We start from the raw sequence: 14,793 nt of genomic DNA, 5'->3' as shown, positions 1-14,793 counted from the left end.
GCAGGTTCCAATGCTTTCTTGTCCTCTCTTCCCAGACACCTAACAGTACCTCTGCCTGTGGGCCAACTGGTATTCCAGCTTTACTGGATCCTGCCCATTTACTTCCTGTTCGCTGTGGCATACGATGTAATCCAGAGCATCATGGAGATAGCGGAGCACAATTTACAGCACTCTTCCCAACCTATCCTCACCAATTCCTCTGCTTGGAAGGATGGAGGTTAGCTGAGGGCCTGGAAATTACAAAGCTCATTTGTTCATCCGCACATCTATGCATGTCATGCACCTTACTCTTGAATGTTAACAGCATCAGGGATGTCTCTCATGGCCAGCCATTTCATATAATTCATGTTTTTTTTTTGTTTGTTTTTTATAGCTTGTGGAGTAACAGCATAACCAAGGAATATACAGTCATTTTTACATCCAATTTACAGACTGTCGCATCACCCAAACTGCCAGTGACTGATATTAGGCTGCCGCATATCTATGATCTCACAACAGAAAATGTTCATAGAGCTTCTTCCCTAACAAAGATTGCTTTAATATCTATGTTTGACTATTATTATTATTATTTTTTTACATATTTAGAATCAACAGACAAAACAACAAGGAAAATGCAATAGAAAAAAAGATCTATTAATATCAAAATATATTTTATTCTGGACTTTTTTTCAGATCTGGTTCAAATTACAACAGATCAATGCAATGCGAGGAGAATCTGCAAAAACAAAAAACAAAATTTGACTTGAAAAACCAAGGGTGGGTTATGGGCACTCATAATGCATGTGGAACCAACCAAAATAAATCCTTAAACTGGAACGTACTGTACACGATTATCTCCAATAATCATCAATTTAATTATTTAGGCTACAAAGAAATATGAATTACAAAAGTTTTAAAAGAGTACAAAATGTCCAGGGGACATACACATCATAAGAATATGATTAGAATTCAGGTAGTGAAAATGAAGGGCAAAGCAGACACTAGGACAGTGGATTTATCATAAAAGAAAACCTCAAATATCCTTCCACTGTCATAGACCGTATAATAAATAGTGTCCAGATGGTTTGTAATCTACTTAAAGTAGAAAGTTAATACAGATTTAAAAGGACTACACTCTGTATAAAATGTACATTTACGGGCCGGTAGCACAGGCCCAAATTAAACCTATTATAATACTAAAACATCCTCAATGTTTCCATTGAAAGTGCTTTTCTTGACCAGGAGGCTTTGTGTGGGCAAGCATCCTAGTGACAATATCCTTTAAAAACTGACTAAGAAATAAGGCTTAAATAACAGGGACAAGGAATCCTGGTCATGGGCGCTGATGCTGAATCCTTACATTTCCATTGAGCCAAAATCTCTTTCTGCCATCTGTAAAAATCTGAACGGCTTTCTTTTTCTGTAAATACACTTCATTTAGGACATCTAGAAAACACTTCATTTAGGACATCAAGAAAATGTAAGTAATTTGTCCCATTTAAAAAAAATGAACTGTCCATTCATTACTGTTGTGAGACTTCTCTTAATATTGAGCAGCACAAAAATAATGTGTATTTATATGGTGCGTGATAATCCATGTGATTCCGTGTTTCTGATTTGGAGCCCAACACCCAGACTTGCTTTAAGATTCTATGTTTTCTCTGAAAACAGCAATGGCTGTTTCTGATCACCGTCAATAGCTAACCGGAGTTCAAAAGCCTAATCAAACTGTTTAAAATGTGAACCAGTAAAGACCAGTAAAGTTTTGGAGGTTTCGTTGTGACACAAGACACAGTAAATCAGCAATATGAAATGTATCTGAAAAACATCAGAGAGAGAAACACATTTGAGACTACATTTTAGAAGAATACATAACTTGAAGCAAGTCTTCCCTTTTTTATGGTTGAGGATGTTGTAAAAGGGGCCTCGGTTTGCCCAACGGTAGCTTTGTTACAAACGGTCCAGTGGACATCACAGTTCCAATCATTCACACTGGAGGGGGGGAACAGTCATTGGGGACTGACTCTTCCGCTTCTCTTTAACCGATCCAATACTGGTTATTTCCACATGATAGCTACAGCAGTACATCTTCGTCCAGGGGGAATCACGGATAGTTACTCTAGCTCCATTGATAGTGCACAAACAACCCATAAAAAAGGTTTTCAAGCAACCAGATGTACAATCCCTCTTCTTTCACGTGTGCCCATGTTAATTTGTTATATTAAAGTCAGGAGAATCGATGTCTCCTATAGAGGGAAATACAAACTAAAAACTGCATTTAAATGTCAACAGTAAAACTGATGTCAACAGTAGAACTACAATAAAGAACGGAAAAATTAAACATTTTTCTTCAAGTCCTCTTTGTTTTGTTTTGAACCACAAAGCGTACACTACCAAAGACAACTTTTTTTTTTAAAGAACTGTTGTGAGTGTGTATAAAAAAAGAGGACTCCTCCACTTCATGCAGCTGTGACCCCCCAAAAAAATATTAAATGGTGAAATAATAAAAACAATTATAAAAAAAACTAACTGCCTGCTGCAGAATGGGAAAGCCGATATGTTTGCACACAGAGACTGAACTACCAACAAAGTTAAAAATCTTTTCTTTTTTTGACTTTTTTTTTTGTCTTGAAGAGCATGGTTTAAGATCAAAAAAGCAAAATAGCTTCCACATTTTGGTACATATATGGATCTGTTTTTTTCTTTTTTTTTGTATGTGTCCCTTTATTGTCTGTTAGGACTCGCTGCACAGAGCATGTCCGTGCTCCTGAATCAGCTGTGTTGGGATGCTTGTTTCTGGTCTGTAGTGGCCGGCCATGGTTCAGAGGGACTAGCAGTACGTGGGGGCAGGGACAGTCATTTTGGCTATGTACACATTCATTGTCGGTCCATGGCTTCCAACAAGCAGCGCTATTTCCGCAGATCTAATACACAAACCTAAGAAACAAAAGTATTTTTAGTGTTGTTATGGTCTATAGATTGGAGTGACATACCCACACAAGAAAGTCCATGGTGACAGAAACAATTGGAAAACTAGGATATCAGGAGTAGGGGACTATGGCTATACACTTCTTGTTTCCATTTTATCCTTCTAATGAGAGACCAATTCAGATGTAAAATGCCAGATAAGTGCAAATATCAACCGGGCCAAAACCAAAAACTGTTTGGGCATCTGGAGATGAAGTTGCTTATCCTTGCGAAAGAGTAAATAAAAGAAAAGGCTCAACAAATGTATTACTCACGGAGCCATCCGATGCACTGGCGCCAACTTTATCACCTGCTGCGTTCCAGCAAACTTCGAAGATTCCCCCTGTCCCTCTGTAGCTATGGACTAAAGCACCAGTCTGGGAAAGGGAGGACAGTGTGGATTGTTGGTTTTCTTAGCAGGTAAAAAAAAAAAAAACACATGGATGCACAAAAGAGGTTGATGTTTTAAAAAAATTATAAAAATGCAATCATATCACAAGGCGGGACTCTGTCATACTGTACCTGGGTGTTCCAGATGTGGACACACTTGTCGAAGGAGCCACTGGCCAGGTGCCTGCCATCTGGACTGAAGGCCACACTGTAGACGGGCTCCTGGTGTTTGGTAAGAGTATGGATGCAGATGCCTCTGTCCACATCCCACAGTCGCACCGTCGAATCGAAGGATGCGCTGTTGGGGGGGGGGGCACACAGTCATCTATCTGCCTCCTCCCTGGAGCAAGTACTTAGCTCTTTGTCACGGTTCATTTCAAACAAAAAGCCTGGATGCAGCAAGATGCAAACTGGGTCAAGTCAGGTGAAAAGTTTTGGTTTGAGGCTCAAAGACAATGTGAACAGCCCAGAAACATTACAATAATCAGTTCATTACCCCCTAACAGGGCCACACAGTCAGAAATGCTGCTTTCGTCGAAATTACCACAGGCAGAGAGAAGTCTGGACAAAAAAAGTGATTCCCATCCAACCGGAATTGGTTGGCAAGGACTATTTCCCAGAAGACCCGTAGCACCCACGTCTTTATAGGAAAAGATAAAACAAAAGAAATCTGGAAGTGGTTTACTGCCAGGAGAAACATGACTCCACTTCCCCAGGCCAGTAAACATCCATTATCCTTATAAGACAGAGGGGGCCACTAAAACAATACACACTGTTAAATGAGTTTTGTACCATCTGCATTCTTAAATAGACAGGAAAGACTGTAAACACAGGTCTACAAAGTTTAAACCCAAAGTACTGTTCCACGTCGCTGTCAGGTCACAACCCCCCCAGGGCAGCAAGGTGGTTCAGTACCTGGCAAGCATGAGATTGGCATTTGGGTTGTTGGTTCCCGGACCGGTGGGGCTCCATTTGATAGTGTAGATCTCTTTACTATGAGCTTGCAGGTCATGAACGCACGTGTCCTGTTTCATACTCCAGATCTAGCATAGTCAAATGACAGCATATTTAAAAGCGGTGATGATCACACAAAAAAAGCTGAATGTTCAGATATAATAGAAGGTTTGGTTGGTTTTTATACTTGGGTTTATTTTTCAGGTCGACAATTTTGTCGAGTGGTATTCATCACATTTGTAACTAAGAAAAATGATAGAGTGATATATACAACATATTAATTATTTGTAATTCCTCGTAAATAATCCAGAGCACAACATTTAGTGCGCATGCACGTCCACTTATTTCTTAAAGGACAATGAATCGACAGCACTGAGGTGCATGATTGCTGCGTTCAGCCGGACAGTTCGTCACTGTTAGCGTCTTACCTTCAGCGTCATGTCGTCTGAGCACGAGGCCAGCAGGTTACCGGTTGGATCCCATTTGATTGCATTTACTTCATTCTAGAGAGAATGGAGTTATTAGCACAGACAGACAGGGAGAGGCTCTGACCCTGGACACAATGCCCACGGTCTGGTCCGTCTTTTAATGGGTCCTGGAGCAGTGCAAGACCTGTGTTGTAATGAAAACTTACCGTGTGACCTTGGAAAGTCTTTATGGGCCTGTCCTGGCCCAGCTTACACACGTGGATGCACATATCTGTGCTGCAGGAAGCGAACGTGTTGTTGCTCTGCCAGTCCACATCCAGAGCAGGTGCTGTTGCATCAAAAACAAGAGGATGGGGCAACAAAAAATGAATTAAAAACCAGGCAGATCTCAACATCTTTATTTTCTGCGCATGGTGGAGACTAGGATTGAGTTGGCACGAATGTAACCAAACTGTGTCTGTTTGTGTAAGCAGGTTAATGTAGGGTAAGGAAAGAAGCAATTTGAGTAACGGTTTGCACCTGAATGGAACGGGAACTGTTGTTTGGCTTCTCCTGTGTGAGCATCCCATATGATTGTAGTCTAGAGGGGGAAACAGAAAAACGACTCAATAACACCTGAGAATAACTTTTTTTGTAACTTGACAGTTTTGTCATGCAATTGTTATGCCTTAGGCCGGGTCATCATTGTAAACGTGAATTGCTTATCCGTCGGCTTACCTGGTCGAATAAAAGTGAAATAAATCAAGTAAAAAACTTGTCGTGTATACCCAAAGAGGTAAATGAATCACTGTGGCATTTCAAGTCTTGAGCTGATAAGAAAATAAAAGGCTTGTCGGTATCTAACCTTATCTACTCCAGCACTAAGAATGAAGTTTCCTTTCTTGTTCCATTTCAAAGCAAAAATGGGACCTTTGTGTTGACCCAGGGTACTGGCAAGATTACCTAGGGTGTTAAAAAAGGTAAAATATATATGTATATTAGAAAGGGGAAGTGTTTCAGAAAGTGACAACATGTTTAGAAACAGGTAAAAATAGGCTGTTACTCACCGTCCTTTGTCCATATCCTGGCAAACCCATCATATGAGCCGGTTGCTAGTAAAGTACCCTCACTCTGTCAGGGAGAACAGATACAGCATGTAAATATAGTATGGATGCAATTCATACAAACTGTTCAGCACAACAGCAAAGTCCTTAATAAAATGTTACCTTGCCAGGAGAACAACCGTACAGTTACTAAATACCATTGCACCTCAAAATAATGTGGACAATTACAAATATCAAAGCTTTGAAACATAAAAGCAGTTTGAAGTGGCTCTGATTAGCACCCTTGAGAGTGGAAAAGGTGAAAGTAAATGCAAACTTATGCAATTTGGGAGTTGGGAAATGTGTGCAGGTCATGTGGTGCTATGTTATGATTGTGTGTGTGATCATGTTTTAACTACTTGTGGAGACAAGAATTACCTACGATAGTAAACCAAAAAATGTGTTCCCAACAAGGTTTCTTCTAGCCTCTGTGTTTTGGGTTTAAGGTGAAACACAAACTCCAACTGATTATTGTGGTTGTGTGGATGTGTAGACCCTTTACTCACATTCCAGTCCAGTGAGGTGACATCTTTGTTGCTGGGGACGTCCTGGCCTCCCTCCCGTATGCAGTGCCTCAGGACCAGCTGGGTGGAGCTGTTGGTGTTGTTCTCACTTAGGTTCCAGATCCGTGCCGTCGAGTCCCCAGACCTGCGGAGATGCATTCAGCACACATCCCAAAAAAGGCACAACACAAGTACAGTAAAACTAAAACTAGAAATCAGTCATCATGACCTGGGCTCATCCATCTAGTCCTGATTGGAACATTACTACAAAATCAGGACTAACTGACTAGGGAACTCATAATGCTCAGTTAGGCTTTTTTTGAAGGGTTACTTGAATTTTGCATATTGGGCTTAATGTGTAAACCTCTGGAAGTGCCTGATGAAAGCCAACAGATATCTCAGTTTTGTGTTGCCTGTAAACTAACCTTGTCTACAGTAAGAAACAGACAGACACTGACCCAGAGGCGAGCAGGTCGGAGACCGGGTTCCAGGCGCAGATAAACACTTCGGACTCATGGCCTCGCAGCACCATGGCTTTGTTTTGGGGGATCTCCACATCACCGTCCACCTCCATCATGTCATGGTTGTCTGTACAGCACACAGAGAGCACATCATCAGCATGTCCAGAATCTAAATGACAAAACATGATCGAGCGTTGACACAGAGACCTCAGGGCAGTCTATAATACATGCTCAGGGAAGTCTACTTTACATGCTTGGGGCCGTCTACTTTACATGCTCGGGGCCGTCTACTTTACATGCTCGGGGCCGTCTACTTTACATCCTCAGGGCTGTCTACTTTACATCCCCAGGGCTGTCTACATTACATCCTCGGGGCAGTCTACATTAAATCATCAAGGGTGTCTACGTTAAATCCTCAAGGAAGTCTACATTAAATCCTCAGGGAAGTCTACATTACATCCTCAGGACAGTCTACATTACATCCTCAGTGTCATGGTTATCTCTCGGTCATGGTTTGGAAAAAAGTCTAGTGCCTCTGGACTGAGACTCACTAGCTAACGTGTGTGCTCCGTTCTCCTCGCCATTGGCTGTGTTCTCGCCGTTCTTGGCATTGGCCGCCATACCGGCCGCAGCAGCCGGGGGTGCCTGGGCCGCCTGTTGCTGGGCCAATTTGTCTCTGTAGGCCTGCTGTCGCGTCTGCACCACGTCCGGCATCACCGCGTCGATGAGCGAAAGGGACTCGATCGGCCGCCCGTCAAACAGCGTGCCGTCCTGGAGACACATGGCAAGCTGGTTAGACCCAAATCGCATAGTTTCAAACTGCTAAATTACTAATGTAGCTGTAAGCCACAGCAGGCTTTACAACCAGGTCATGATAATGGACTGAGATGATTAGACGCTGCACCAGTAAGGAGCTGTGTGAGTGACGAGGGACGGGCTCACCTCATTAATGCTAACTTCGGCCTCCACGTACTGCAGGCCCTTCTGGATGATTGAGATGAGAGCAGCAGGGGGCACCAGGGCTCCATTGATGTTCGACTGGCTGATGTGGCTCTCTATGCCAAACGTGAAGGCTGAGTGGGAAAACCCTGTTGGGGGTGCATGATGGAAGACAGCATGTTAAACAGACCAGCCCTGTCTCAGTAACCTTTGCAAAAGGTACACTTCAAATAGCTCTATGTTGTTCTCTGAAAACAAGCTCTCTTTAATCGCTACAGAACATAATAAGAGGAAAATATGGTATACCATCTGGATATAAACTGTTTATGGTTGCAGTGATATAATAAATATACCAATATTCAATTTTTTAGAGTATTGGATGTTTTTGAATGACAAACATTCTGTATATGTTGAATGTGTTGTCCGCAACATTAAGTTTGCATTAGGGCAGGGTGTTAAGACAATACATTGGTCTACTGACGATGGTTGACAACCATAATGTTAAAAACATGTTTTATTATGTATGGACTTCACTGTGAGACTTGCAGGGCAACATGCCCAATGGCGTGTTTACAGTTGTCTATTACCTAAATGTTTGACACATTTGTGGTTGTTATATTAGCTAATGCAAGAGAACAATACTGATTGCAGAACGGGCTGAGACAGGCAAGCAGTACAAAATGTATAACTGTGCATCTTTTTTCCTCTCTTTCGTGATCAACCGTCCAATTAGTCTATGGGCCTAATTGAGTTCCATTTAAGAAATAATCTGTTTGCAATGTAATAATGTTAGGTAAATAAGCAACAACTAAAATAAGTAATTAATCATTTTGCGCTACGATATAAGATCTTAACTTCAGCAACAGTGCTGTAGTAGGAGAAAGTACAAAATGTGTTGGTCACTCACAAACAACTATTTTAAAAATGCTTACAAGCAAATAGTGCACGTATAATGAAAGGCAAACAGAACAAGATAATACAAATTATTAGAATATGTAAGCATTTGTATAAGTTCAATGTTAAGCTTATATTACCGCTATCTTATTATGTTGGCAACAAATGAATAAGTATTGCAATTCTCTGGTGGCAGCAGAGTAGCAGATCCCGTTCTAAAGGAACTGTGCTTTATTTTAGCCAATAATGTGGTTTATTCCATACCTAACTAATCTAAAACGAATCTGATTATTTATACAGAGACAATTCTGCTCAAAGCTTGAATATCCTATCAAATTGTTAAGATTGATCAATATTCATACAATTTGTGGATTATTATTAAAGCATACAATTGTCTATGGGATGATATGTAAATCCAAACATCACAGAGCCCTAGTTTACAAATGAATCATGTTGTAATGGCTTTCTCCATTCTGATTGTTTTAGTAAGCCAACAAATGGGGACAAAACTGACAGTTAAGTATAATTTCTTGGACAAACTTTAAAATGTTTTGCACAGTATCAAAATGTCTTCATAGATGGTACTTTAACATACACATATTGGTATAACCTACAGAAGGCAGTATCCATCCCTAAAGGGAGGTGTGCTTGAAGCATTACATTAGCCTACCTGACTCCTGTAGGTATCTGTACACCAGGAAGTTGACCTCATCACTGCTTATGCTCATCTTTATACCTGGTTACACCATGAGGTCAGCAAACAGGACACAGGCCTGAAGAAAAGGAAAAAAGAGGAGGTGAGACTTGTTTAATTTGAACCGAATGCCAGGGCAAGAGACATTTTTGTCTGTGTGGAAAGAAATTCCTTCCACACTGCTGCACACACAGAGTTCCCACCAGGGCAGCGGGCAGGGCTCTCTGCCAGGGGTGAGAGACATGGTTTGCACAGTAACCTGCTGCTGGGGAATTACTCTGGACTCGAGCAGCAGGGCCGGTGCTAGTGTGTCTCCAGCATTAAAAATAACAAGGTGCAGTACCCATCCTGGCCATCCCACTGCAGTGGTGCTGTTGAGTTAAACAAAGAATCTCAGAATCTGGGTTGACTATGTGTTTGTGTGTGTGTTGGGGAGCTTGCTACATCAATTAATGCAATGGCGTTTATCTCAGCCAGGTCTGACTGTGAGTAGCACTGTACTAATCAGGGACCTTGCAGAATCATGGAAGTGACAGCCAAGCATGGACATTCTATTTATCACTTCTTTGGCTGACAAAAGACAAAACATAAACATACACAATGTTCCCTCAGGAGAAACCAGTGCAGGACATTTCAGGTCATCAGTGCATGAAGAGTCTAAAAGTGACATAACCTGTTACCATCTGTCTGTCTGTTAGCATACAAAATACAGGCCTATGTTGATGATTCAAATAAGAGCCTGATGGGGTAACTCCATTGAGGTGCTATCCCAAATTAAGCAGCAGTCTCAGCCAACCCGAATAACAGTTGCAGGCAGACCTGTAGGCTAAATCCACACAAAGATAAATCAGATCTGAAGAGAGGAGTATCGCTGGTCAAATGCTACTGTTGCACATTCTCAATTCCATGTGCAAAATATTGCATAACAGCTAAATGTTAGTAGTGATATTGAATAGGTAGATATCTTTTGGACTATCATCAACTCTATTCAATGAGATGTAAAATACTTGAATACACGACTAGAGATGTAGTTCATTTCCCTTTCATTGCAATTCATAAGCGATGAGGTGTTGGTCTATTTTGAGAGAGGGAGAGAGAGAAAGCACAGTTGTACAGATGGCACGCCTAAAATACATACCGATCATCTCTCTCGGGACTACCAATGTTTACATCTTAAACACATATGTAACCCCAAGTGTGATTGCGGTGGACATTTCATTTACAGCATAGAGTGCCTTCAAAAAGTATTCAGACCCCTTCACTTACTCCACATTTTGTTGTGTAACAGAACCAAATTTATAATTTATTAAATATACTTTTTGTCATCAATCTACACCCCATAATGACATAGCGAAAACAGTTGTAGACATTTGTGCCATTTATTTTTTTTTAATCTAAAATATCTCACGTACATCTGTACACATCTCTCTAAATAAGATCCCACCCTTCACAGTGCATATATAAGCAAAACACAAGACATGAAGTTCAGGGAACTAAAACTGCGAAAGCATTGAAAGATCCCAGGAGCACAGTGGGCTCCATTATTCTGAAATGGAAGACCACCAAGACTCTTTCTAGACCTGGCTGTCCATAATTTACTGAGCAAGAACAATCTTGGCCAAGGAGGTGACTGAGAACCCAACCACCACTCTAACAGCACTTGAGAGTTTCTCTGCAGGGGAAGAACCTGCCAGAAGGGAGAAGCTGCAAGAAAAACAGCCATTTCTGTAGCACTCTATCAAGCCAGTCATATGACATGCTGCCCGGACGCATGAGTAAAATGTTTATCTGGTCTGATGAGAACAAAAGTCAAACTATTAGGCCTGAATGCCATGCGTGACATCTGGCAAATACCAGGTACCGCTCATCACCTGTCTAATACCATATGTTTGGTGAAGCATGGTGGTGGGAGAATCATGCTATGGGAATGCTCAGTGGCAGGGAATGGGAGACTGCTCAGGTTTGAGGGAGGGATGAATGGAGATAAATACAGAGAGGTCCTTGAAGAATCCTGATCGCACAGGTTTTCAGACTAAGGGCAAATATTCATGTCAGCTAGACAACCGGATGCACACAGCGCTTATGTGGCTTTGGGAGTCTGTGAATGTCGTTGAGTGGGCCAGCCAGAGACCAGACCTGAACCCTATTGAACATCTGTGGGGAAACCTAAGATCGCAGTTCACAGATCCATCCAATCTGACAGAGAGGGTCTACAAGGAAGAATGGGAGAACATGCCCAAATCCTAGTGTGCAAACCTGGCAGAGACAAACCCAAGAAGATTCAAAGCTGTGATCAAGGCATTTTTCCAAAGTACTAAATAAAAGGTTCTCAAATCATTTGTGAGATATTTCAGTGTTCTATTCTCAATGCAAATGTTCAATTTTGACAAATTAAAAAAATGAGGTTGCTTTGTCAATAAGCGGTATTGTGGGTTGATTGATGGTAAAACAAATATTTTCAATAAATTGCAAATCAAGTCTACAGCACAAAAGTTTGCATACCCTTGGAGAATTGGTAATATGTACCATTTGTAAAGAAAACATGAATGAGCAGGCAAAACACATGTCTTTTATTTCTTATGGGATACACATTCAACTGTAGGTCATAAAAGAATGGCACAATCATAAAACAAAACATGGCAACAAACAAAAAATTCTGTCCCAAAAGTCTGCATACCCTTAGTTCTTAAAACTGTGTATTGCCCCCTTTAGCATCAATGACAACATGCAGTCTTTTGTAATAGTTGTCTATGAGGCCCCGAATTCTTGCAAGTGGTGTAGCTGCCCATGCGTCTTGGTAAAATGCTTCCAGGTCATGCTAAGTCTTTGGTCGTCTTGCATGAACTGCTGAATGCCATGTGCTAGTAATTTCTGATAACATGCTAGATTAATCTTGCCATCAATTTTCACAAGATTCCCTGCACCTTTAGAGCTCACACACCCCCAAAACATCAGTAAGACAGCACCATGCTTCACAGTGGGGATGGTATTCTGTTCACTATAGGCCTTGTTGACCCCTCTCCAAACATAGCACTTATGGTTGTGACCATTTAGGTCTCGTCACTCCAAATTACAGTGTGCCAGAAGCTGTGATGCATGTCAAGGTGTTGTCGGGCATATTGTAACTGGGCTTTTTGTGGCATTGGCGCAGTAAAGGCTTATTTCTGGCCACTCAGCTAATTTTTGTTCAAGTATTGTCGTATTGTGCTCCTTGAAACAACCACATCGTATTTTTCCAGAGCAGCCTGTATTTCTCCTGAGGTTGCCTGTGGGGTTTTCTTTGTATCCTGAACAATTCTTTTTGGCAGTTTTGGCTGATATCTTTCTTGGTATACCTGACCTTGGCTTGGTATCAAGAGACCCCAGAATTTTCCACTTGTTAATAAGTGATTGAACATAACTGACTGGCATTTGCAACGCTTTGGATATATTTTTATATCCTTTTTAATCTTTATAAAGTTCCATTACCTTGTTACACAGCTTTTTTCTGCTCCCAATGGCTCAGTATCTAGCCTGCTCACTGCATCCACATGAGAGCTACCAAACTCATTGACTAATTAGACACAGACACTAATTGCAATTTAAAAAGCCACAGGTGTGGGAAATTCACCTTTCATTGCTATTATCACCTGTGTGTGTCACCTTGTGTGTCTGTAACATGGCCAAACATTCAAGGGTATGTAAACTTTTGATCAGGGCCATTTGGGTGATTTCTGTTATCATTATGATTTAAAAAGGAGTCAAACAACTACATGATAATAAATGGCTTCATATGATCACTATCCTAAAATAAAAGACAATTTTCTTTACATGATCAGTCATATTTTCAAAGTCAATGCCAAAATGTTACAATTTCTGCCAGGGTATGCAAACCTATGAGCACAACTTTATATCAAAACATAATGTGGAGGAAGTGAAGAGGTCTGAATAGTTACCAAAAGCACTGTAATATATATAAATATATACACTGATGAGACAAAACATTATGGCCATCTGCCTAATATGCTGTTGGTCGTCCGCATGCCGCCAAAACAGCGCAGACCGGCTGAGGCATAAACTCTACAAGACTCTTGAAGGTGTCCTGTGGTATCTGGCACCTACACATTACCAGCAGATCCTCCAAGTCCTGTAAGTTGCGAGGTGGAGATGCTGCGAATCGACTTGTGTGTACAATACATCCCACTGATACTCAATCGGATTGAGATCTGGGGAATTTGGAGACCAGGGGAACACCTTAAGCTCTTCATCATGTTCCTCAAAACATTCCTGAACAATGTGTGTAGTTTGGCAGGGTGCACTATCCTGCTGAAAGAGGCCATGGCCATGAAGGGGTGTACCTGGTCTGCAACAAAGTTTAAGTAGATAGAACATGTCAAATTGACATCTGCATGAATGCCCAGACCCAGGGTTTCCCAGAAGAACATTACCTAGAGCATCACACTCCCTCTACTGGCTTGTCATCTTTCCACACTGCATCTTGGTGCCATCAGTTCCCCAGGTAAATGGCACAAACGTATACGACCGTCCACGTGACTTAAATGAAAACAGGACTAGTTACGATGCTCATCAGTGGTCACAATGTTTTGGCTCATCAGTGTGTAATATATGTAACAATTATTTCGGTAAATATTCAGACCTCTTCTCTCACTCCAGATTTCGTGTGTGTATGTATATGTATATTATATATATGTATATTATATATATATATGAATATAAATATACATAATGTGGTAGCATCTGTGTTCTTCTAGAAGAAAACTGACAGGAAAGCTGCACAACAGTGGTTCAGAAGTTTATATTGCATGATGTAACATTGGATTATGTCACCTGTGGAGACACCAGTCTAATAAACAACAGTATATTTATTTTCTAGCAGCCATGTATAAAATTACTTACATTTGTCCAGAAAATAATATCAGCTACTTTTATATTTTCCAAATTTAGGGATTCTGTTTTTGCTTCACTCAAACAAAATTGGATGTGAACAGAGAAAACAACTGATTTGACCATTAATTGGCAAAACTAACAAAGGGAATGTACAGTTCTACCAATGGTTTTGCAAGGATGGTTCTCATTATATGGCATACTTATCACAGATAATAGATTAAAAGGAAACCGTTTCTGATACAACAAATCTGCCAGGTAAGCAAAAGTCACAGTTTTGAGAAGGTTTCAAGGAAGTTTTGAGTTTGTCAACCCACAAGGTGGTTATCATTCAACTGGCTACATGCAGAGACAAATGCACGTACAATGAAGACCGGAAAAAATACTGCTGTAAATGAATTGCCAGATAGTCGTAGGACTGTTTTTTTTAAGCAAATAACAGCTAAACGAGGAGATGTTTAATGATGATGTTCTGTTGAGATTTTCTTCACAATTTGTGGTGGACTACATAAAAGATTATCATAAAAATTATATGTAGCCTACTTTCAGAATGGTTTGGGCAAATGGTTGCTCACACCTTATATCAATGTCATCAATAGCCAATACAATACCCCAAAT

General features: G+C 40.8%; 2 protein-coding genes across 5 annotated transcripts in view; one reads left to right on the top strand and one right to left on the bottom strand.

Annotated features, from left to right (window-relative positions):
- The window catches only part of si:ch211-51h4.2, a 99,765-nt gene extending 98,006 nt beyond the window's left edge, over positions 1-1,759 (top strand). For both annotated transcript variants that reach the window (XM_020049289.2, XM_034293795.1), the window contains one exon: positions 36-1,759. In XM_020049289.2, the coding sequence (XP_019904848.1) occupies positions 36-222 (187 nt within the window). In that variant the 3' untranslated portion in view covers positions 223-1,759. The remainder of the gene's footprint in view (positions 1-35) is intronic.
- The window catches only part of tbl1xr1a (tbl1x receptor 1a), a 40,515-nt gene continuing 26,351 nt past the window's right edge, over positions 630-14,793 (bottom strand). For 2 of the 3 annotated variants that reach the window (XM_010896927.3, XM_010896928.3), the window contains 14 exons: positions 9,268-9,370; positions 7,707-7,852; positions 7,316-7,535; positions 6,762-6,933; positions 6,307-6,448; positions 5,765-5,828; positions 5,563-5,660; positions 5,238-5,298; positions 4,925-5,046; positions 4,719-4,793; positions 4,252-4,379; positions 3,469-3,634; positions 3,222-3,323; positions 630-2,916 (listed from right to left, as the gene is read on the bottom strand). In XM_010896927.3, the coding sequence (XP_010895229.1) occupies positions 2,890-2,916; positions 3,222-3,323; positions 3,469-3,634; positions 4,252-4,379; positions 4,719-4,793; positions 4,925-5,046; positions 5,238-5,298; positions 5,563-5,660; positions 5,765-5,828; positions 6,307-6,448; positions 6,762-6,933; positions 7,316-7,535; positions 7,707-7,852; positions 9,268-9,325 (1,581 nt within the window). In that variant the 5' untranslated portion in view covers positions 9,326-9,370 and the 3' untranslated portion in view covers positions 630-2,889. The remainder of the gene's footprint in view (positions 2,917-3,221; positions 3,324-3,468; positions 3,635-4,251; positions 4,380-4,718; positions 4,794-4,924; positions 5,047-5,237; positions 5,299-5,562; positions 5,661-5,764; positions 5,829-6,306; positions 6,449-6,761; positions 6,934-7,315; positions 7,536-7,706; positions 7,853-9,267; positions 9,371-14,793) is intronic. The other variant, XM_010896929.4, reaches the window with a different exon arrangement.

The sequence above is a fragment of the Esox lucius genome, chromosome 8, assembly GCF_011004845.1.
Source record: "Esox lucius isolate fEsoLuc1 chromosome 8, fEsoLuc1.pri, whole genome shotgun sequence".
Classification (NCBI taxonomy): Eukaryota; Metazoa; Chordata; class Actinopteri; order Esociformes; family Esocidae; genus Esox; species Esox lucius.
The sequence above is the reverse complement of the archived record's forward strand: the minus strand, read 5'-3'. Positions and strand labels throughout refer to the sequence as shown.